The 25141-nt window shown below is 37.2% G+C and overlaps 1 protein-coding gene across 2 annotated transcripts in view; it reads left to right on the top strand.

Annotated features, from left to right (window-relative positions):
* The window catches only part of LOC103509363 (5-hydroxytryptamine receptor-like), an 81151-nt gene that overhangs the window by 7581 nt on the left and 48429 nt on the right, over positions 1-25141 (top strand). For both annotated transcript variants that reach the window (XM_017444168.2, XM_026823729.1), the window contains exon 2: positions 22344-22477. In XM_017444168.2, the coding sequence (XP_017299657.2) occupies positions 22344-22477 (134 nt within the window). The remainder of the gene's footprint in view (positions 1-22343; positions 22478-25141) is intronic.

Here is a 25141-nt window from a genome sequence, read left to right as displayed (position 1 = left end):
TCCTACTTAGGTATGTAGGTACGTGGTTTATTTTCCTCTGTGAAAATACACACCACATAGGAATTTCCTTTTTCCTGTCGCTTTCCCTACGAATACAAAATGTTTTCGATTTGAGTTTTACTGCATCTGACACGCCCCAATACTTCATGCATCTACATTTCCCAACGACCACACAGACTAACAGATGAACTTTTTGATGAAAACCATTATGACAAGTACCTCTAGGTAGGTAAGTAGATAGTTGTAAAAATTCATACAAAGTGCCTTTATACTTCATGCATCTACATTTCTCAACGACCACACAGACTAACAGATGAACTTTTTGATGAAAACCATTACAAGTACCTCTAGGTAGGTAAGTAGATAGTTGTAAAAATTCATACAAAGTGCCTTCATAGGTACACCAAGTAGATTTTTTATGATGCAGACAAGACACTCTTTACATTGCCACACATGCTCAGAGACGTCATCAGATCGTCTGATCAGATCTTCTGAACAGACATACTGAAGGTGTGTGAAATCTGATGAGATAAACTGATGAGATAGAGATCTGATTCTAATCTAATCTGATGAAGAAGAAGAAGGATGAGAAGGAAAAGAAGTACACGGATAAGCAGCTAATGCTCACAAGGTAAGAGAAGTTCTAATTTTAGAACCTACCTACTCAGACGAAATGCCATATTTCGCGTAAACTTGGATATTTTCGCTCAAGGTTGGTTTTCCTCCCAAAACGTTATTAAATCAACGGAAATTAAACCTGTGTATATACATAACGAGCTGTTCCACCGTGCCTCTTTAGCAAGCCTTTATAGGTACACCAAGTAGATTTTTTATGATGCAGACAAGACACTCTTTACATTGCCACACATGCTCAGAGACGTCATCAGATCATCTGATCAGATCTTCTGAACAGACATACTGAAGGTGTGTGAAATGTGATGAGATAAACTGATGAGATAGAGATCTGATTGTAATCTAATCTGATCTGATACATTTTCTGATCTGACGGAATACCTACGTTATCTGTTATCTGATACACATCTAAACGGAATACCTTGCTTTACAATTATTATTACTACTTAAAACTTCTCTCACCCATTTACCCTCCTCTCTCATCCCTTTTCCCCTTTTCCTTTTTCTCTAATCTTCCTCCCTCTCCTCTTTATAATCATCAGTTCATCTGAAATTCTCTTCTACTCCAGCCAGAGGAGGGCTTAAAGAGAGAGAGTGGAGAATTGGAAAGGAAAAAGAGGGACAATATGAAGAAAAAGACGGAGAGAGGAGAGATAAAGGGATAGACGGGTGAGGGGAATAGATAAAGAGGGTGTAAGAAAAAAGATGGTGGAAGAGGAGAAAAATACGTGTTTAGAATAGAAGTTTTGAAGAAGAAGAAGAAAAAGAGGAAGGAGAAGAAGAAGAAAAAGAGGAAGAAGAAAAAGAGGAAGGAGAAGAAGAATTGAATTGAATTGAGCAAATTTAATGTATTATCAACAATAGAAAAATAAGTATTACAATAATCCCTAAGCTAATACAAACTTCTTCGGGATGTTTCTTCTTCTTTATTATCAAATTATCTTAAGAAGAAAAAGAAGAAGAAGAAAAAGAAGAGGAAGAAGAAGAGGAGAGCTTGAAAAAAATCTTTAATCAATTAGGTAGGTAGACCAGGTAGGTAATACAAAGATATAATATATTCTGATTGATTGATTCAAATTTTATATGCTATTGGTATATATGTAAGTATATATGCTAATTTTTAGTCCACCATGCTAACAAATAAAGTTAGCAAGAAAGAGGAAGTGAGATGGAAACTAATAGAGTACCTAAAATTAAAGTGAGTAACGAGAGAGAAAAAGAGGAAACGTGTCTGCGTGAGAGAAAGAGAGAGAGAGGAATATAAATAGAGATAGAGAGAGAAAGGAGGACAGAGAGAGGGAAAGAAAGAAAGAGTGAGAAAGAAAGAAGGAGAGAGAGACAGAGAGAGAAAGAAAGAAAGAAGGAGGGAGAGATAGAGAGAGAGAGAGAGAGCTATCGGTACTGTGCACAATATGTTGGGAAATGGAGTCTAGTTTAATTCAAACCAAGAAAACATAAACAAAATTAAACGCCAAATAAAAACCTAGTAATAGAAAACTTCTTTATATAATGTCAATAACTATAGCAAATTTTCAAGGAAGAAGTAGTTGTTACGATTTTCAGTCAAAATCACACAATAATTTTAATTTTAACATTAGGAAATCAATGGAAATTTCACGATTTCCATTTAACCTCTTTACCTAACTGTTCATTTAATTTGGAAAGTTGAAAAATTCTTACAATTATCTAAGAATGAAATTTCTTTACGATAATCATGCCTTCAATGTAATTGCTAGGTGTTTTTTTTTTTTTTTTTTTTTTTTTTTTTTTTTTTTTTTTTTTTTCACAATCAGACACTAGTCTACTTCCTGTTATAAATATATAAATTTAATAGATGTTTTATATTGTTTTTTGAAACAGAAAGAAATGAAATGTATATATTTTCTCTCAGGGGTGAGATTAGGGTGAGAATAGCCCTTGGGCAATCAAGGATTAATCTTGTGATTATTATTTTTTTCTTTTTAATTATGAAATTAATAATGTTTATTGGGAATGATCCCTGGAAATATGTAAGAGTAGTGTAAAAATCTGGTGTGGACATCACACGACTTTCCTTATTCTATTGAATGATGCTTATTTTTATGTTCTATAGTAACTTTTACGATATCTCTAACCGTTTAGTCAGTATAGCTGAAAATTGCCAAAACGCGGTCGAAACCCGCCAAAAAGCTGTCAAAATACCGCCAAACGCAGCAACTATTTTAACCAAACGTTTTGTGTTGCATTCTTGTCACATTTGTGAACCAAATATGTAAGAGTAGTGTAAAAATCTGGTGTGGACATCACACGACTTTCCTTATTCTATTGAATGATGCTTATTTTTATGTTCTATAAATCTATAGTAACTTTACGATATCTCTAACCGTTGAGTCAGTATAGCTGAAAACCGCCAAAAAGCGGTCGAAACCCGCCAAAAAGCGGTCAAAATACCGCCAAACGCAGCACCCATTTTAACCAAACGACTTTATCCTGATGGGATAATGTTCGTTCTCGGAACGGCTGGCTTTCTCCTATCCTGTCTTCCTTTTCTCTCCGATTTCGGGACGATAAGACCATAGCAGTTACAGTTCCCTCTGTAAAACCTTTTTTTTAAAAAAAAAAAAAAAAAATCAAAGTAAGTAGGTAGGTCCTGTCTTCCTTCTCTCTTCGATTTCGGGACGATAAGACCATAGCAGTTACAGTTCCCTCTGTCAAACCTCTTTAAAAAAAATCAAAGTAGGTAAGTAGATATTTTACTTTTTTTTAAGAGGTTTGACAGAGAGAACTGTAACTGCTATGGTCTTATCGTCCCGAAATCGAAGAGAGAAGGAAGACAGGACCTACCTACTTACTTTGATTTTTTTTTTTTTTTTTTAAAAAAAAGGTTTTACAGAGGGAACTGTAACTGCTATGGTCTTATCGTCCCGAAATCGGATTGATTCCGTGACTGGCTGTTGCGGGGCCCACTCAGCCTCGTGAGGAAAATGAGTATGATAAAATCCGCCCCGGGCGGGAATCGAACCCGCGGCCTAGCGCTTACAAGGCAGACGCACTACCAACCAAGCTAACTAGGCTGGACTATATTTTACTTTGACCCTGACTCACAATAAACTACAAAACACTTCGAATGTTCGGCCCTGAAGCTTTTGCCCACGGAGAACAATTTCAATTAGTTGATTGAATCTAGGCGAGCTGTTAAAAGTTCTCTTAGTGGAAGGAAAACCCAACTGACAGGGGAAAATGGAAACCGTTGCGAAGAAAATGCTGGGAAAAAGGAAGAGAGCGAGGGAGGCACAAAGGAGAAGATGAATAGAGAGAGAAATATACAAGGAGGGAGAAAAGGAAGACAAAGCGTAAGAAATTGGTAAAAAAGAAAGAGATGGAGAAATACAAAGAAGAAATAGAGAGAGAGAGAGAGTCCTTGTTTTCATCAGACTGTGGTTTTATTGGTTGGGTATTTCTAAATTATTCATCAATATACTCAATACCTCTCCAAACCTAAGTTAGATTGGTTGGTAGTGCGTCTGCCTTGTAAGGCTCGCACTACCAACCTTCAGATCCATAGTCCACCATCCTAACAAAAAAGTTAGCAAGAAAGAGGAAGTGAGATGGAACAAATAGAGTAAAATGGAGCAGTTGCAAATGGGTAAAAATTATTAATAAATGGTTGATTCCTTCGTAAAAGGTAGTAAAAAATCCAAATCTGAGGTCAAAACTCCAAAAAAGTAAATTTAAAAGGTCGAAAATTCATTTTTTAATTGCCATTCTAATGAAAAAGTTCAAAGAGTTGTGACGTCAGATTTTACGTCAAAATGCGCAGGATAGCTCAGCCTCTCCTTCATCTTTAAAAATATTGGACACTGTTCACCACCAAGGGATCCGGTTGGCCCTAGGGGCATTTAGAAGTTCTCCCATCACAAGCCTGTTATCTGAAGCCGGAGAACCTCCTCTATCTATTCGCCGTAAAATTCTCCTCGGAAATTACCTATTGAGAACCAGAAGGGATCCGCGTCACATCCACTATTCACTACATGATTCCAATCTCATCGTCTCTAATGTTCACCCTAAAGTTAATGCCTGTTTATTTGCTGACGATTGCACACTATTTATGAAATCAAAATTCATAAGTGAAATTGAAATCTGTATGCAACATTCACTGGACAACCTCACCTCTTGGACCAACACTTCTGGTTTTCTATTTTCACCCCAGAAGTGTCAAGCGATTCATTTCTGCAGGAAAAGAAAACCTCATAATCATCCCAAACTTTCGATTTCTAACCATAACCTGACATTTATAAATAGCATAAAACTACTCGGTCTTCACATTGATATCAAATGGAATTTCAAGGTCCACTTGAATCAACTCAAAACCGACTGCCTGAAGCGTATCAATTTGATGAAGATTCTCTCAAACATCCGATGGGGAGCTGACTATAAGACCCTTCTACTCCTCTATCGGGGATACATCAGATCCAAACTGGACTACGGATCAATAGTCTATAGCTCAGCCTCTCCTTCATCTTTAAAAATACTGGACACTGTTCACCACCAAGGGATCCGGTTGGCCCTAGGGGCATTTAGAAGTTCCCCCATTACAAGCCTGCTGTCTGAAGCCGGAGAACCTCCTCTATCTATTCGCCGTAAAATTCTCCTCGGAAATTACCTATTGAGAACTAGAAGGGATCCGCGTCACATCCACTATTCATTACATGATTCCAATCCACATTACCGCGCGTTACTTCAAGACCTCAATATCAACTTGTCACTGCCCAACATTCTTCCTTGTCCTCAGTTCTCTGCCCCATGGACCATCCAAGCACCATCCATAAACTATGAAATGCGAAAGTTTAACAAAAATCAAGATTGCCACGAAATGATCAAATCCAGCTTCTTAGAAATAGTAAGCAAATATCCCCAGTCTACAAAAATTTATACTGATGCTTCCAAAAACGATTCCTCAGTCTCAGCTGCCTTCTGGTCTCCTGATTTTTCATTCAAAGTCAAACTGAATCCACTTCTCTCAATCTGTAATGCGGAGCTCATGGCAATACTCTATGCTGTTTATTTCATCCTTGCCAATTGTCTGTCTGAAGCCCGTAACTCCAGCTTTCTCCTTTGTACCGACTCCCTCAGCGCCCTCCAATCTCTTCAAGATATCTTCTCTCCCAATCTAGTGTCCTCTGAAATTAGAAAACTCCTACATGACAATAAAAACATCCTGAAACTCTGTTTTATGTGGGTTCCATCACATGTAGGTATACATGGGAATGATAAAGCTGACCTCCTTGCTAAGGAAATGTTGTCAAGTGACTCTCCAGCTATTGATAAAATACCCTTACAAGATTTTAAACCCATTATAAAACGCCAAAATTATGTCACTGTGGCACGAAGATTGGAACTACTTAATAGGTAACAAACTCCGGCTAATCAAAGAAGAAAATAAACCCTGGCACCCCCCTCAAACTTTCTCTCGACGCGACCAAGTCACCCTCACTCGACTTCGCATAGGTCACACAAATCTCACTCATGTACACCTAATGAAGAAAGAACAACCCCCGGAATGTGAGATCTGCTCCTGTAATCTTACAGTTAAGCACCTCCTTAAATACTGTCTCAAATACCAAAACATTAGGGACCCTAATGATCTGTATGCCTGCTTAAATGATGATACTACCCCCGTTCTCGATTTCATAAAAAAGACCAACCTCAAAATGTAAACCTTTTCCTATCAGTGTATATAACATTTTATGTTTATGTTAGCACACTTTACGCCAAATCATGTCACTGTGGCACGAAGATTGGAATTACTTAATAGGTAACAAACTCCGGCTAATCAAAGAAGAAAATAAACCCTGGCACCCTCCTCAAACTTTCTCTCGACGCGACCAAGTCACCCTCACTCGACTTCGCATAGGTCACACAAATCTCACTCATGTGCACCTAATGAAGAAAGAACAACCCCCGGAATGTGAGATCTGCTCCTGTAATCTTACAGTTAAACACCTCCTTAAATACTGTCTCAAATACCAGAACATTAGGGACCCTAATGATCTGTATGCCTGTTTAAATGATGATACTACCCCTGTTCTCGATTTCATAAAAAAGACCAACCTCAAAATGTAAACCTTTTCCTATCAGTGTATATAACATCTTATATTTATGTTAGCACACTTTAATAAATGTTAATAAAAAAATTTCTCCTATCCTGTCTTCCTTCTCTCTTCGCTTTCGGGAGGATAAGACCTTGGCAGTTATGGTTCCCTCTATCAAAATTCTTAAAAAGGGTGATGGTTATCTGTCCCCTTGTTTTCGAATCACCAACTCTATGACGAATTTATTCATATATAATATGCCACATTATAGCTTCCACATCATTTAATTTGAATATAAATTCATCCTTGATTCAGATTAGATGTCACGTCCTTTGCTCGATTTATAATTCCCACTTGTCAAAAAATATAATAATCGTCCGCAGTGGCGGAGTGTGATTGTAATACTTCCAGTACTGTGTTACATCTATTACATTATGATAAACGCGTCTCATGTCTATCTATGGGTGAGTTAAATTAGTCACATACATATACATGCTTGCATACTATACGGCTAGATGACTTCATCATTTAATTTGAATATAAATTCATCCTTGATTCAGATTAGATGTCACGTCCTTTGCTCGATTTATAATTCCCACTTGTCAAATTGAAATGATCATGTCCAGCTGATTTAGACTGATTTCATTTCAGTTTCGACATGGACATTCAGAGTAGTTAGACAGGTGCAAGATACTTCCAGTACTGTGTTACATCTATTACATTATGATAAACGCGTCTCATGTCTATCTATGGGTGAGTTAAATTAGTCACATACATACACATGCTTGCGCACTATAAGGCTAGATGACTTTAAAGTAAGTATGTATAAATGCACTATTACTTTATGTAATGAACCTAGTAACTGATATTGGGTAAGTCCATAGACGTACTAAGAGAGAATGAAGGGTGCATTGCAAAATCCAAGGATAGAAAAATGCGTCTGTCCCATTCATCCGTTAAAAGATGTAAAATGAAAACTTGGGATTTTCAAGACATTGTTTTCCAACCACGCTTCTGGCGTACGTGCTAATGGACCAGTTATCTGCACACTTGATATTGATATCAGATATGAAGGGCCTCTTACACATGATGGCTACAATATCCACGCACCATTACCAACACAATCCTGTAGATTCATCCTGTACTTGGAAATATGCTGAAATATTGATATGGAAGAAGGCCTCTATAATGTACAAGTATAGATACTTGTCATAGCGGATATCCGAGATGCCACCATCAGTGTCAAGAGATTATCCTTGGCATAAGAGAACTCGAAGAATAAGTTGATGATGTGATACTACTCGTTAGCATAAGTAGCTAAGAGATCCCAGCTTAAACCTAGTACTGACAGATATTTTCTATTGGAAAAAGCCAACCGTTCTCATATATGAAACAATTATGTTCTCATATTTATATGAGATTGTAAATACCTGTTGGGAAAAAGTTTGCTGCGAGCAGAAATCGAATCCGTGACCGAGCTTACAAGGCAAGCACTACCCTCCCAGCTAACTAGGCTGGTGAATAAGTTAATGTCCTACTACTCGTTGGTTAAGAGGTTTTAGCCTAAACTTGGTAGAAGTATGAGTTGGAGAGCTTAGCTCAGTATATAGATACATATGAAGTAGGTTTGAGCTGAAGGAACACCAATACGTGGAACTAGATAATAATCTGATAGCAGCACGTTAGATCTTATCAGGAGAAGAGTGATATGATTGCCAATAAAGAGTACCGAGAGGTACCAGTAACAGGTAATACGGATCTACCTGATTGTAAATTTGTAGTACGTACGACTTGTAGAGTACAGCACAAACCTCGTTCGGTGATAAAAATAAAACTTTGAGCTTTGGAGTAACAAAACATTGTCTATAGAAGAGACAGTAAATGTGGAAAATGGTGACAGATGATGGGTCATTGAAAACATTGGACTTAGAGATTAGAGTGACTTATAACTTATAAGACGTATTGGTGGATGTGTCAGTTTTCTCAATTCAGCACATCACCTTATAATATGTAGCTACCTACCTGGAAACAGAGAACTAAAATGTATTTATTCAGTGTTTTTTCAGTACTTTTGTTTTTCGCTTGGTTTTCAAAAATAATCAGTTTATTGAAGGAAAGAGCTTCTTCTTCTTCTCGATGCAATATCCTGGAAGAGGATTTTCTTTCTCCCGAACTTTTATGTGAATCGGACTTAAACGATGCATTTGATTGCGTCAGTAATAGTCCCAGGTTGTACCCGCTCTCCTTGGAAAGATCCTTGCGGTAAGTGGTGTGGCTAGTGCTGGTGCTGATGGAGTAGCTTCTTGAGGGAGAGGAAAATGAGAGAATTTTTCTAGTGTGTCAGACAGGATTGACAGGAATTTGGCTCTTTTTGAAGGAATGAATATGTATGCGGAGGAGGTTTTTAAAACAATGAAACGTAAAAGTGGTAAACTACCTTATTAAACAATAGCCTCTCAGGTAAAGTATAGGTTGCTGAGGTTGCCGGTAAAGCATTATGACCTTTTCAACAAAACGAATGAATATGTATGCGGAGGAGGTTTTTAAAACAATGAAACGTAAAAGTGGTAAACTACCTTATTAAACAATAGCCTCTCAGGTAAACTATACAGGTTGCTGAGGTTGCCGGTAAAGCATTATGACCTTTTCAACAAAAGCATATTATTGAGCAATGGTGCTGCCCTATTTAAAAGTGACGGGGACTTTTGAGCTCTTGATTTATGATGTAAAAGTGCCAACTGACAACCAAGTTGTTGAGCAACCAAAATAAGGTTTTAAACAACCAACGAATTAGACTATTAGAGGTAGTTGGGTAGCTAGGTAAAGGTGCCTCCATTAAAATTTCGTGAGAAGTATGACCTCATGCGTTCAGGCTCAACCGTCAGAATTGACAGTTTTCGAGGTTTATAGCAACTCTGTTTTGTTTGGATTGACTTCTTGTCTGTCCTACTGGATATAAAATATTGTAGGTACTCTTCCTCTTTTTCTATTTTGAACACACATCACACTATGCAACAAGCAATGTCCCGAGCAAATGAAATGTTTTACCAAATATTGCGGACAAAATTTCTGAGGGTCAACAAAAGCATTAGGTGGCGCAGACCCTCAGAGACACATGAAGATTAACTGCCGATATCTTTAAAAGTGCCGTTCAATTTCGTGTACCATACCATGCAAAAAGAAAAGTAACATTACACATTCTGATTCTGATAACACCAATAATTGATAATGATGACAACTTACCATATATGACGTTCGGGTCCATAGCAAGATCATTCCCTAAATCCTAAGTAGGTGTAAACCACATTAACATTGTTCAAGTTCTTATGACTCACCTCTTAGAGATAATGCCATGATGCTAGTCCACATGTGGCGAAAAAAACTCGACCATGAAATCGAAATTTTATTGCAACTTCTCAATAAAATATCGAATTTCGTGCAAAGCACTCGAAGCAAAACGCAATCTGGACCACAAAGATCATCAAAATATTCAATATCATCAGTATTATTAGGACGTAGGATTACGATTTCACTCCTACTCTTGTTGTATTGTGATTGTCTAGTAAATCTTCACTGATCCGACGGTTCGGAAACGGACGACATAAATTTCGCCGATTTAATTCCAGAAGTTGAACTATAAATTTTGATTATTGTTGCTTCTGGTGTTTTGTTATCTACGGGATCTACTGGAAGTATGTTAATGTATTGGCACTTGGCAGGAGTGTGTTTGGTAGTGTTTGCGTCTATATTCTGGTATGTATTGTACTTAGCTACTTTATTTTTACAATGTAGGTAAATGAATAATTCGTTAGATTGTTAGATAAGGCAGCTTTATTTCCTATGGCTTTGTTTTTGTGAGATATGTTCGAGTGATATCGAGCTCCACCTTGGACCTTGGATGAGGTGTCTTATTGTTTCGGCTATCGTAATTCTTTGTAGTGGGTCACGCGGGATGATATCTTTGTTTTCTGAGTGGCGTGAACGTGTGAATTAGATATGAGTTGAATGAAATTCCTGCTTGTCTGGGATTCCAAAGTGTAAGACTTGTTTTTTTCTCCGAAGTTCAGGGATTTTGGAGAGTGTGCTTTTGAAGAATAACCTTCCTTTAGCAGAAATTTCTTGAAGAAGTGTAAACATCTCCTAATTTCTTATGAACTCGTTTGAAAAAATGCTGATAATAAGAACAGCTTCAAATCGTTGAACTTCCATGAATATGTGCTTTTGAAGAATAACCTTCCTTTAGCAGAAATTTCTTGAAGAAGTGTAAAAATCTCCTAATTTCTTGTGAACTCGTTTGAAAAAGTGCTGATAATAAGAACAGCTTCAAATCGTTGAACTTCCATGAATGTGTTAAAACGTTTCTGAATTCTGATTTGATTCCTGATTCTAAATTCTACTCCAACGAACATGTTGTGTTCCCCTCTCACTGAAAAGAAACTGCAGAAGAAAGAAGAGCCAAACACCTGTCACATTGTCAGTTTACTTGTGGATGTGGATTTGGAGGATAGGAAGGATAAAGGATCTCAAATCTCAACAAAAACGCACTCAACGGAAAAAAGGTATTCCCCTCTCACTGAAAAGAAACTGCAGAAGAAAGAAGAGCCAAACACCTGTCACATTGTCAGTTTACTTGTGGATGTGGATTTGGAGAATAGGAAGGATAAAGGATCTCAAATCTCAACAAAAACGCACTCAACGGAAAAAAAGGTATAGGTAATGAGAAAAACATGAGTCACGAACATACGAGAGTTCAAAAAGGAGTTTGAATTCTTAATGCAAAAGATGATAAATTAAATATTATTTTCTAACAAAATCAAAAACGAAATAACACGCACAACCCACACACTCCCGTAGCTAGCTATAGACTGATAAAAAAAAAAACTGTTAATGTTAAAACATTTCTGAATTCTGATTTGATTCCTGATTCTAAATTCTACTCCAACGAACATGTTGTGTTCCCCTCTCACTGAAAAGAAACTGCAGAAGAAAGAAGAGCCAAACACCTGTCACATTGTCAGTTTACTTGTGGATGTGGATTTGGAGGATAGGAAGGATAAAGGATCTCAAATCTCAACAAAAACGCACTCAACGGAAAAAAGGTATAATGAGAAAAACATGAGTCACGAACATACGAGAGTTCAAAAAGGAGTTTGAATTCTTAATGCAAAAGATGATAGATTTGAAGACAATTCAGTGGTCATCAACACATCACTCATGAAATTGTTAAAGAGTTTGGATTGAGGAAGCCCCACTAGCAAGGACATTGCACATTTTTTTGACACATAATTATATCAAGGCAGATTGTCGTTTTTAGTCTATCACCGAAAGAGTAGCGAGTAGCTATAGGTACCTACCCATTTTCTGAAGTGGATTGATCATGATTGATGACTAATGAGTCTAGAATCGCGATAATAGCGACATGTCAAATCCTAATTCTAAACTATACAACATACATATGTTTGTATAAGCGAAGAGTTGTCCCATTGTCCAAAGCATTATTTCCAAGATCATTCCCTAAATCCTAAGTAGGTGTAAACCACATTAACATTGTTCAAGTTCTTATGACTCACCTCTTAAAGATAATGCCATGATGCTAGTCCACATGTGGCGAAAAAAACTCGACCATGAAATCGAAATTTTATTGCAACTTCTCAATAAAATATCGAATTTCGTGCAAAGCACTCGAAGCAAAACACAATCTAGACCACAAAGATCATCAAAATCAAAGCATTATTTCCAAGATCATTCCCTAAATCCTAAGTAGGTGTAAACCACATTAACATTGTTCAAGTTCTTATGACTCACCTCTTAGAGATAATGCCATGATGCTAGTCCACATGTGGCGAAAAAAACTCGACCATGAAATCGAAATTTTATTGCAACTTCTCAATAAAATATCGAATTTCGTGCAAAGCACTCGAAGCAAAACACAATCTAGACCACAAAGATCATCAAAATATTCAATATCATCAGTATTATTAGGACGTAGGATTACGATTTCACTCCTACTCTTGTTGTATTGTGATTGTCTAGTAAATCTTCACTGATCCGACTGTTCGGAAACGGACGACATAAATTTCGCCGATTTAATTCCAGAAGTTGAACTATAAATTTTGATTATTGTTTGCTTCTGGTGTTTTGTTATCTACGGGATCTACTGGAAGTATGTTAATGTATTGGCACTTGGCAGGAGTGTGTTTTGTAATGTTTGCGTCTATCCATTATATTCTGCTATGTATTGTACTTAGCTACTGTATCAGTCATTATAATTATATAAGTTCTGTGGGTCAACTTGATAAGGAGAACCAAAAAGGCAGATATATTGTGCAGAACTTCAAATATTTAAATTTTGCTGCTTCTTTGAAGTTCTGCACAATATATCTGCCTTTTGGTTCTCCTTATCAAGTTGACTTTTAGGTCCTTCATTTTATTGAAGACTTGGTGACTTTGTGAAGCTATTGGGACAGGAAAGTTCTCGTCGCCAGCCAAGGTGGCATTCGCTCGAACATTGTATGTTGCCTTCTGGATTTCTGGAAAAACCGTAGCTGTACGTATTTCAACTGGAAAAGGAAAAAAAAAGCAGCAAAATTTACAGAAATCAAAATTTACTACCTTAGATGGTAAATCTACAGTTTTTACAATAAATACAAAAGAGTGAAGTAGATTGTAGATGGAGTTATCGCGGAATAATTCCGTTTTTAGATCGCCCTGAGTAAAAAGAGTTTCAATAGACGGTGATTTCAGTATACCCTGTTTCATGACCCCGCAAGCAATTACAGGCCTCCAAATCCTTCCTCTAAAAGAGAGATTTGTTGGTTCCCCTAAATATTCATTACCCCCTTACCCCTGAGTCTATTACCAACTCAATGGTGAAATGAATTTTGACAGAACATAAGTTGAAAACAAGCTCTTTTTCAAGTTTTTTTTTTTTTAAATCTTTCGTCGTTTTATAAAAGTTACTACCTTTTCTAAATGTACCTTGTACCTCGGTACCTATGGCTATAGTGTAACTGGATATCGCCAAAATCATAGCAATCACACAGCAAGTCTGAAAACTTCCGGACAGGCGCACCTATTGATGAAGAGAAAGCGGAAAACTTGTTTCCGTTTTCGCAAAACCAGCGCTGAAAGTCTCGGAAAGTGAATGATGCGAAATATGAAATAAATTTTGCCGGCGAAAATTCTACGCTGAAAAGAAAAATAAAAAAATAATTGGAAAACTTTATTCCAGATAAAGTCTCGGTGGAAACTTTTTTTTTTTCTCGATATTTTCAACCGAAATAATGTCTTTTGTACAAAATTGATTGTACGTACCTATACACTTATATTTTATGAGTTTAGTCCGCGATAACTCTATTGAGCGCTTTTAAGCAGGGTCAAACACTGCTCTTGCCCTTTTTGGATAAAACTAGTTTTCTAATCCCGCAAGTTGTTGAAAATTAGTCCAAAAAATAATCATGTTGATCAACACAAAGATCAACCAATTACAAAGAAAAAAGAGTTTGTCCTCCCAGCAATGCTTTTCAAGAGAGGAGCAACCTCCTGGGTTTACCCATCGAAGAGACAGAAGATGGATACAACTGATAGGGAGAGGAGTCGCTACAACAACAACAACAACAACAACAACAACAACAACAACAACAACAACAACAACAACAACAACAACAATTGCTGGGGTAAAGAGTCCTTTTAGTCTCATTAGAGCAGGATAAACAAGGTCATTAAGATGTGACAAGATACCTAGCTACAATTTTAAAACTCACATAGGTATTTATTTCAAAATTTGATTATGAGTAAAAAAAAAACAATAATTTTTTGCTCTTTCTGGGTATCGAACTCCCGCCCCTTCATTCCAGTCCCGAGGAAAAGGGACCAACGTCTTCAAAGTTCATAAATCAGGTACACAAAACTTACTAATAATTTAACACACTCAGGTACACACAACTTACTAATAACTTACCACTTCGCGTAAAAACGTGAAGGAAACTTTACCTAAAAAACAATAATTTTTTGCTCTTTCTGGGTATCGAACTCCCGCCCCTTCATTCCAGTCCCGAGGAAAAGGGACCAACGTCTTCAAAGATCATAAATCAGGTACCTACATAAAACTTACTAATAATTTAACACACTCAGGTACACACAACTTACTAATAACTTACCACTTCGCGGAAAAACGTGAAGGAAACTTTACCTCAACAAGGTATCTAGAGAAATGGATTGAGGTTTTCCCGAAATCTAAACCCCAAGCTTTCTTCAAGTTGCAACTTTACAATATTGGTTAGTACTTACAATGAGGGTTGTCTGCTTGAAAGTGGTATTCAAAATCGACCTTTTGTTATCATTATTCTCCACATATGATTAGAAAGATAACGAGAGTGCCCCTGCGCATCTCTAAGAAGTTAGCTTAGGAAATGCCATAAATTGTACATTAATATTTGTGAAATAAAGATATAACGGTCAAACTTTCTTGACTTGGCGGGGCGGAGCGCTACCGCGCTCCTTAATATTAAAATCATCTACATCAGCTCCCATGGCGCTTGAAAGTGGTATTCAAAATCGACCTTTTGTTATCATTATTCTCCACATATGATTAGAAAGATAACGAGAGTGCCCCTGCGCATCTCCAAGAAGTTAGCTTAGGAAATGCCATAAATTGTACATTAATATTTTTGAAATAAAGATATAATATTAAAATCACCTACATCAGCTCCCATGGCGTAGTGGTCACTGCGCTCGCCTTGCACGCGGGAGACCCGGGTTCGATTCCCGGCGGGGTCAAGAAATTTGTATCATGCAAATGATTGATTCCGTGACTGGCTGTTGCGGGGCCCACTCAGCCTCGTGAGGAAAATGAGTAGCTATGTAATATAAATGCGCATAGCGACCGGTGCCAGCATGGTAGGTAAACATTGGATTTTAGGATTATTGAGATATTGGAAAAATCCTACAATGCTGCAGTGAGCACCAAAGTTGTGACATAATAACACAAAAAAACTGCATTTACCATAAGGTCGAAGGTATGGACACCCTTTTGTTATACCTATCTAAAAGCCCTCAACCTGTTTCTCTCTCTCTCTCTCTCTCTCTCTCTCTCTCTCTCTCTCTCTCTCTCTCTCTCTCTCTCTGTCTGTCTCTCTCTCTTCTCTCTCTTTCTCATTTTTTCCACTCAATTCACGTTCATATACAAGGGCGGCATTTGTCAAAAAAAATCTCCTTTAATTTGTATAATATATCTTCAGCTGTGTCCACACTGTCCACACATAGTCCACGGCCGTCGATCGATGATCCATCGACAGGCGTCGACTATGTCTGGACTCTGTGGACACAATTTCAGGTTCACCACATAATAATAATTATTGAACCTGAGATAGTCTGTAGGTATGCTAAATTGAGTGGTCCGGTGCCAGACTTGCCTAACCCTCAGTTTCTTCAAATTGAGATAGTGAGACCTAAAGTTGGGCCAAATTTTAAAACCCTGAAATGAAGTACTTTAATAAATACAAATAAAAAAAAGTATTCCAGCAGCATAGTATTTCATGTCATCAGACATTTCAAATTTTGAAACCCTGAAATGAAGTATTCCAGCAACATAGTATTTCTTGTCATCAGACATTTGGAAACATAGTTGTCGATGCTGTGAACAGATCTTTTTTAGTACTTCCTCCTAATGGAGGTAGCTCGAAATTTTCAAATTTGTGGGTTAGGCAAGTCTGGCACCGGACCACTCAATTATTTGTGGTGAAGCCAAGATAACCTTTTGAATCATTTGCTGTGAGACCAAGAAAGTATTTTTATTATTTATGGTGAAGCTGATCCTATCAGATTGAGCTTTTTTCCCTTCTTCTCTGGTTCTTCTTGCATTTATTCTTGTTCTGGTTCTTCCTCTTCGTCTTCTTCTTCTTCCTCTTCTTCTCGGCGCTAAAATCACGAGCCCCCAACTCCATTTTACCATAGCATGGACAAAGAGTAAAAATAAACTTTGTAATATACAGTTCACATTTTCTCTCTCTCTCTTTCTCCCTCTCCCTCTCTTTCTCTTTCTAGATCTACTCATTTATCATAATTTCATATATTTTTTTTTCTCTCAGTGTCTCTCAAGAAAAAAAAACTTTTCGCTCTTTCCCTCTCTCTCTCTCTCTCTCTCTCTCTCTATTTTCTCTCTCCATTGTTTGTCAAGATTTCACTCATCAGCAACCACAGAGAGAGAGATAAAGATAGGTAAAATGAAATAGAAAGAGAGAGAGAGAGAGTAGGACAGGGAGACCGAAACTGAGGTAGCAGGATAAGATTGAGGAAGACTTGAGAAAAGGGATGGAGTAGGAGGGAAGTGTTGAATAGAAGGACGGAGGGGGTGGATAATCAAGATAACTCACACTCCAAATAAACTTTGGAAAAGGAGCAGTAAAAAGGAGAGGAAGAAGAAATAGCAGGAGAAGAAAAAATAGGTGGAGGAGTAGAAGAAAACGAAGTCGAAGAAAACGAAGAAGAAGAAGGGAGAGGGGAAGAAGAAGAAGAAGAAGAAAAAGAAGAAGGATGAGAAAGAAAAGAAGTACACGGATAAGCAGCTAATGCTCACAAGGTAAGAGAAGTTCTAATTTTAGAACCTACTCAGACGAAATGCCATATTTCGCGTAAACTTGGACATTTTCGCTCAAGGTTGGTTTTCCTCCCAAAACGTTATTAAATCAACGGAAATTAAACCGAGAGAGAGTGGAGAATTGGAAAGGAAAAAGAGGGACAATATGAAGAAAAAGACGGAGAGAGGAGAGATAAAGGGATAGACGGGTGAGAGGAATAGATAAAGAGGGTGTAAGAAAGATGGAGGAAGAGGAGAGAAATACGTGTTTAGAATAGAAGTTTTGAAGAAAAAGAGGAAGGAGAAGAAGAAGAAAAAGAGGAAGGAGAAGAAGAAAAAAAAGAAGAAGAAGAAGGAGAAGAAGAAGGAGAAGAAAAAGAAGAATTGAATTGAATAAATTTATGTTTCTTCTTCTTTATTATCAAATTATCTTAAGAAGAAAAAGAAGAAGAAAAAGAAGAGGAAGAAGAAGAGGAGAGCTTGAAAAAAATCTTTAATCAAAGATATAATATATTCTGATTGATTGATTCAAATTGTATATGCTATTGGTATATGTAAGTATATATGCTAATTTTTTGGACTTAACTTACACTCGCACTACCAACCTTCAGATCCATAGTCCACCATGCTAACAAATAAAGTTAGCAAGAAAGAGGAAGTGAGATGGAACCAATAGAGTAAAATTAAAGTGAGTAACGAGAGAGAAAAAGAGGAAACGTGTCTGCGTGAGAGAAAGAGAGAGACGAAAAGAAATAGAGATAGAGAGAGAAAGGAGGACAGAGAGAGAGAAAGAAAGAGAGAGAGAGAGAGAGAGAGAGAGAAAGAAGGAGAGAGAGAGAGAGAGAGAGCTATCGGTACAGTTACTGTGCACAATATGTTGGGAAATGGAGTCTAGTTTAATTCAAACCAAGAAAACATAAACAAAATGAAACGCCAAATAAAAACCTAGTAATAGAAAACTTTTTTATACCTATATGTCAATAACTATAGCAACTTTTCAAGGAAGAAATAGTTCTTACGATTTTCAGTCAAAATCACAATAATTTAATTTTAACATAAGGAATACCTCTCCAACCTAAGTTAGATTGGTTGGTAGTGCGTCTGCCTTGTAAGGCTCGCACTACCAACCTTCAGATCCATAGTCCCACCATGCTAACAAAAAAGTTAGCAAGAAAGAGGAAGTGAGATGGAACAAATAGAGTAAAATGGAGCAGTTGCAAATGGGTACAAATTATTAATAAATGGTTGATTCCTTCGTAAAAAGTAGTAAAAAATCCAAATCTGAGGTCAAAACTTCGAAAAAATAACTGTAAAAGGTCGAAAATTCAAATTTTATTTTCCGTTCCTCCATAGTCCACCATGCTAACAAAAAAGTTAGCAAGAAAGAGGAAGTGAGATGGAACAAATAGAGTAAAATGGAGCAGTTGCAAATGGATAAAAATTATTAATAAATGGTTGATTCCTTCGTAAAAAGTAGTAAAAAATCCAAATCTGAGGTCAAAACTCCGAAAAAGTAAATTTAAAAGGTCGAAAATTCATTTTTTAATTGCCGTTCTAATGAAAAAGTTCAAAGAGTTGTGACGTCAGATTTCACGTCAAAATGCGTAGAAACGCTTGCGCACAAACAAACGAAGCGAGAGTCATAAATTATGACGTCATCGCCTACGGGAGCGTATGCCGTGACTCAAAGTTCACGATTTACCGGCATTTTTTTAATCGTGAAAAAGTTCAAAGAGTTGTGACGTCAGATTTCACGTCAAAATGCGTAGAAATAAAGGAAGGACGGGCTAAAAACAAACAAGTCTGTAGACAAAATGAATGTAGCCCTGAGGAGAGTAGAAATTGCACGTGGCGTGACCTTAACAGTTAGGTAATTGGTATACTGTCGTAGTCAAATGAAAACTATAATACGAGTCATGTTGCTACAATGCTACATAATAACACAATAGACTAGTTGCGCTGACTTACGTGAGGTTTCAAAATCAAAGAGCAGAAAAAATGAGGAGCTAGGAAATTTTTATTTTTTCTTCTACGACTTCTATATCCCGAGATAAAACGATTTGAAAAAAATACCGGTAAATCTTATATACTGACGTCACGGCAAACTCTCCCGTACGCCACATCAACTATACCGAGCACAGCTCACATGCAGGCTGCTCCATCATGTATTGTATGAACGGACGTTAAAATATAACATTTAAATAAAAGCTAATGCCTAAAACTCACTCTCAGGTCAGACCGTCTGATGGACCGCGGGCTGAGGATTTTTCCGCCATACACGTCCCGACGCGACGGAGTGGGCGTGGGTGGCTTGCCTAAGATTTGTGTTGTGAGAGTAGACAAAGACTGTGAGACCAGTTGAGGGGAACAGGCTACCCCCCCCCCTCCCTGGGGAACAGCTAAATGGAACGGTATATGTAATGAAAATTTATGACGGAAAAAAAAGCTAATGTTAATTTATGGAACATTACATATTATGATAATTTTATTATCTGGATACATGGCCAGTTTTTGTTGGTAAATCACCAACGTATGACCTACAAATCCCCACCTAAAGTCAAGTGGAAGAGACCAAATCAAAATATGTAGCTCATACTGATTCTCTTCCTCCTCCTCCACCTCCTTCTCCTTCTCCTCCTCCTCCTCCTTCTTCTCCTTCGTCGTCTTCTCTTTTTTTTACTTTCTATTATTCCTTTTCGTTTCTTGTAAATAACATACCAGAGTATGTTGAAAAATGAAATTCTTTCAATTCAATTATTCTCCTCGTCCACTACCTCCTCCATATCATATACATACTCTTCTTTCAAAACCGACATCATTAGATGGACACAGAGTGAAGGAATATCATGTTTATTCAATCATGAAGGTAATTTTGACATATCTGTCTCGACTGGTGACGAATTCCCTCAGACTAGAATATTCAAACAAGACCTCAGAGACAACCTTGCACGTAACCATCCATTCTGGAGACAATTTGGTGGCTAATAAAATGGAAATAAAAAATTTGTTTGGAAAACAACTCCAAACTCGGAGCGGCACCCTGACAGAAGTACTAGAACATACATAATTTATTACTTGGGAAATTTATTAGTTCGAATTTTATTCGAAAATTTTATGGTCCTACTTTTATTCGAGAACTTGTTTTTTGTTTATGCAAGTACCTCTTACCTTTCCGAAGTTTTTTGTTTATTTAATTTCCATTCGGTGATTGTTTTTGTTTTGATTGTCTGCAATAGTTTTCCACTTACTATTGAAATGTTGAGTTTTGAGCATAATTATGCTCGGAACTCGAGCGTTTCTTTTGATAGTCTAACTAAACTTTCATCGTAGAGTTTACTTTTAGTTTTGAAACCCTTTCAAGCATTTATTCATAATTCGTTATTTTATACTATTTTATTTAATTATTATGGTATAGGTAGTGTAGATTTATTGAATGTATAGATTCGTAGGAGCTTTCAACCAAAGACTAAACATGGGTTAATTTCCCAATAACAATAATTTTATTGATTGGAGTTCCTGATCAGTGTCCATTAAACTAATGACTTTGTCTGTTAACCCTTTGAACCAAAGATATTACCAAAGAAAATTGTGGAAATAATTAAATCAGAACAACCAATATTCAAGTTTACATTAATTTGACTAAGTATAAGTACATTATTATTCTCTTGAAGAAACTTACTCAAGTTTTACCTCATTCTTAAATTTCAAACCATACTCAGTCCACGCGACTTGCAAGTTGAAAGTTCAAAGTTTACCCTCGAGAAATTTGTATTTAACGAAAATATTGAATCGTTAACAATAAGAATAAATGATTAATTAAATGCAAGTCCACGAAGCGTTAAAACTTTGTAATAAATGATTCATGGAATCCTCTGGTCCCGATATTCCAAACTACAAACTTTACTTCAACTATCGTTAATTATCACCACATTGAAGGGATGAAGGGGGTTTCAAGTTTGTCCCCTGGAAGGAAAAATTTATAATTGGAGGTCGCGGTCGGGACGGGCAAAATGTTGTCAAGATTTTAGAATTTATTTATGAAATTTTCCATATTTGGTAAAATAAAAATCGGGCGACATCAAATACCCGCATTTTATTCGAGTAAAAACTGTCAATTTATTGTGATTTAGAATCTATGAACATACCTACCTATAATATTGTAAATAAAGTCAAGGTTGAGAGACTTTCACGTACTCGTACTTCAAACTGACTAGATTCAAGAAGGTAAAAATATGTTAGGTACGAATAACGGTCCTTCCTTTAACACGGTTCTCCCAAGAACATTTCCAAGTCGAATTTTACCTAGTAGATAAATTTGTATGAATGCCGTGTAACTTGTTGAGTATGCAATGTGCAACGACAAAAATTAGTGGAGATGTCTCATTTACTTTATTATTAAAAGGTGGCGTTCCGATCCTAGCTGCCGGGAAACCTGCTCGTATCCCATCCTATGTTGCTCGTACCTGTCTCATTTCATATTTAAATTAAATAAATTATAAGGTACCTACCTATCTGCGACGTAAATAAATTCTACGTTCTACTTCTACACTTCATGATGGGAAATAGGACACGGACTGTTTTCCCGTGTTTACATTTTGAAAGAGGAGAACAATCCCTGCCAGTACCAAACTTTTTTCCCTCGTTAATTTGTTCCAAACAAAAATGGCGATCAGGGACAACATTTATCACAAGTTTTTGTTGAAATTGGAAAGGGGATGTTCCAACACCTCACGGAAGTTTCGAAGGGAGGCTGCTTTTGTGATTTATTCCGATTTTTTTTTGATATTTATCACGTTGTTTTACAAAATCTCCGGAAAGTAATGATAGCTCCGTGATAAATACCTACTGGTCTCCATGAAACTTCTATATTATCAGTCCTAATAATAATATATGGAATAGGACTAAGAGTCCTTTTACCCGGTTTACCCTAGTAGTAAGGTACAGCTTTTTGGTCTAATTCTGCAAAAATTGTTGAGGATAGAATTCTGCTAGGACTAAACCCACGACTTCTTGATTACAAAGTATTCCCAGTTCTTAATGCTTCTCCCTTTTATTGTTTCCAGGAAATGTGTTCGTAATAGCTGCCATCCTGTTAGAGAAGAATCTGCAGAGCGTGGCTAACTACCTGATAGTGTCTCTGGCTGTGGCAGATCTCATGGTAGCCTGTTTGGTGATGCCACTCGGTGCTGTCTATGAGGTAAGAACAACACTACTGTGAATAACCGTCTATTTCAGGGCAGTAGAAGGAGCTTGAAGAATGGTGAGTGTTAGTTGGGATTCGAAAATGGGCCAATCAGTTGGTAAAAAGAACACTGACCTATGAGCATATCTATTCTGTAATGAGTTATTATTGTTATTAAATAAAACATGTCTTTATTTCCCTATTAATAGGGCTTCTTTTATTTATGGTTATGGTTTTAACTAGTTATTTAAGTTTTCGTTAGTATTTTCAATTCGATCCGATCCCTTGATATTTATTATTTTCCCGGGGTCAGTATGATTCACTGATAAGCAGAATGACATGCGTTGCGTTTCTGTCAGGGTACCTATCTCGCAGACACGTTAGTACCTACTCACTGGAAGAGGAATTTTAACCTGACTTGCTTGAGCATTTGAAACCCCTTCAACCCTAAGGATAGCCCTCACCCAGGGCCGGATTAGACCCCCGTGGGGCCCGGGGCAGTTTCAAAGGCGCGGGGCCCCCAGTTTGGGCTGATCGAACTTAAAATTTTCAGCGCCGCAGGCGAAAAATTTCAAAAAGTAGGTAGATATGTGCCTCATGCTTGTCACAAGTTAATTTTTGACGTACCTAATTCTTAGATATTCTCTTATCCTAATTTTCGCTGAACGCTAAAGTGAGCAAAATAAAATATGGAGTGCCGCAGGCGAAATCTTTGAAAATTTTGCTAGATATTTTCTTATCCTAATTTTAGCTGAACGCTAAAGTGAGCAAAATAAATTAGAGCGCCGCAGGCGAAATTTTTGGTCCACAATCTTGAGAAATCCAGTCTCACCAAAAGTAATGCCATGGAGAGATTTCCCTCACCTATTCTCTATTATTTCTTTGACGTCCATAAAAATTAGGAAGCGTCCGCAATTATTTTTAATACCCACTCTAAAAGTTTAGAGGTTTTCGGCCTGTTTTCAAAACTTAGGTTAGGATAAAAGGTTTGAAACACTTGTCCGAAAAAAAACTATTCTAAAAGCATTCACGAAAGTTTTTTATGTGTTTACCTAACTTTGCCAGTAAAAATGTGCTGAAGCGTTTAACAGAAACCACAGAGACCGGAGGGCTGTGCTGATCCCGGCAATGATAATAGTAAAACAAACAAAGCCATAATGCTTTCTATTAGGAGAGTTGCCGAAAATCCTTGTGGAAAAACAGCTTTCAACGATCAGATCCCCGCGAGGAGGGAGGGGGGATATTAAAGTTTATTTTTACATTTTCGCTAAATATGAGTAGTGTTTTAGTGAACAGTAAAAACCGTCGAGATAAAATGGCAAAGGCAGTACATGGAAAAAAGAGATATAAAAAGAACAGAGAAGTGAATGACGAACAGGATTGGTTTTTCAGCTTTCAACGATCAGATCCCCGCGAGGAGGGAGGGGGGATATTAAAGTTTATTTTTACATTTTCGCTAAATATGAGTAGTGTTTTACTGAACAGTAAAAACCGTCGAGATAAAATGGCGAAGGCAGTACATGGAAAAAAGAGATATAAAAAGAACCGAGAAGTGAATGACGAACAGGATTGGTTTTTTGGCAGGACATAACCAGCCCCAGGGGCTCAGGGGTATAACGTTGGGGTCGTATTCCGGAGGGCTGGAGTTCCGCCATTCCGCTAATACTGGAAAAGTCCCTTCACCTCCGAATTAAGCTACTAGATAGGTACTACTCTATTTTGGCCAAATTCTCAAAAAATCCTGGGGAGAAAAAGTTATACTGCGACTGAGATTGAACCCACGACCCCCTCATTAACAGGAATATCAGATAAGCATCTCCACCAATACACTAGCGAGTATTTTAAATTTACCCCTCAAATTCACCTCCATAGGACTGCACCTGATGCATTCAAAGAAGTATAAAGAAATCGTGTGAAGAAAGCAGTGGAAGAGACCAAATCAAAATATGTAGCTCATACTGATTCTCTTCCTCCTCCTCCACCTCCTTCTCCTTCTCCTCCTCCTCCTCCTCCTCCTTCTTCTCCTTCGTCGTCTTCTCTTTTTTTCGGTCTGAGACAATAGCTTTTTTTAATCATTAAGCCAATGAGTTCTGATCCGACAGGTTCATAATCTAGATTCTTTGGATTCCCTTTTATTGCATTCATTGGATTCGTTTTTTTTTTATTTATTTTTTTTTTCTTTTTTCAAAATGAATCTGGATGAATTAGAGCTTCAGACAAAAAAATCTCTAATGATAAGCTAATTTATTCATCATGTCGGTACTTACATAATTATGAAGTAACCTTATTCATGAAGGTAGATATTAGATAATAATAATATGCAACGGATTTCATAAAGTAGCTAAGCTCACCTGTATGTACATAGCTTTTCTTGAAAATCCTAGAGAAAAATATAAACAGCTTCTTCGCTTATGCTCGTGCATTTTCCGCTGAATAATTTTCGTTACAACACAAACTCAGCAGACGGCGAACTATTAACACACGTTGTTGGTAAGAAAAATGCAGTTGCCAAATGACAGGCGTTCCCCCGTGTTTACTTTGAATGTGCGTAAGCGATATTTATTTAGGAATCCGCATTACGCAAACTAATAAATTAGGAACCAAACTGTTCGATTGATTTCACGCAAAACAATTTATTGCCTAAAGGTACACATTGAGAAATGGATTATTTGTTACCAT

The sequence above is a fragment of the Diaphorina citri genome, unplaced genomic scaffold (assembly GCF_000475195.1).
Source record: "Diaphorina citri unplaced genomic scaffold, Diaci psyllid genome assembly version 1.1 scaffold492, whole genome shotgun sequence".
In the NCBI taxonomy this organism is placed as follows: Eukaryota; Metazoa; Arthropoda; class Insecta; order Hemiptera; family Psyllidae; genus Diaphorina; species Diaphorina citri.
The sequence above is the reverse complement of the archived record's forward strand: the minus strand, read 5'-3'. Positions and strand labels throughout refer to the sequence as shown.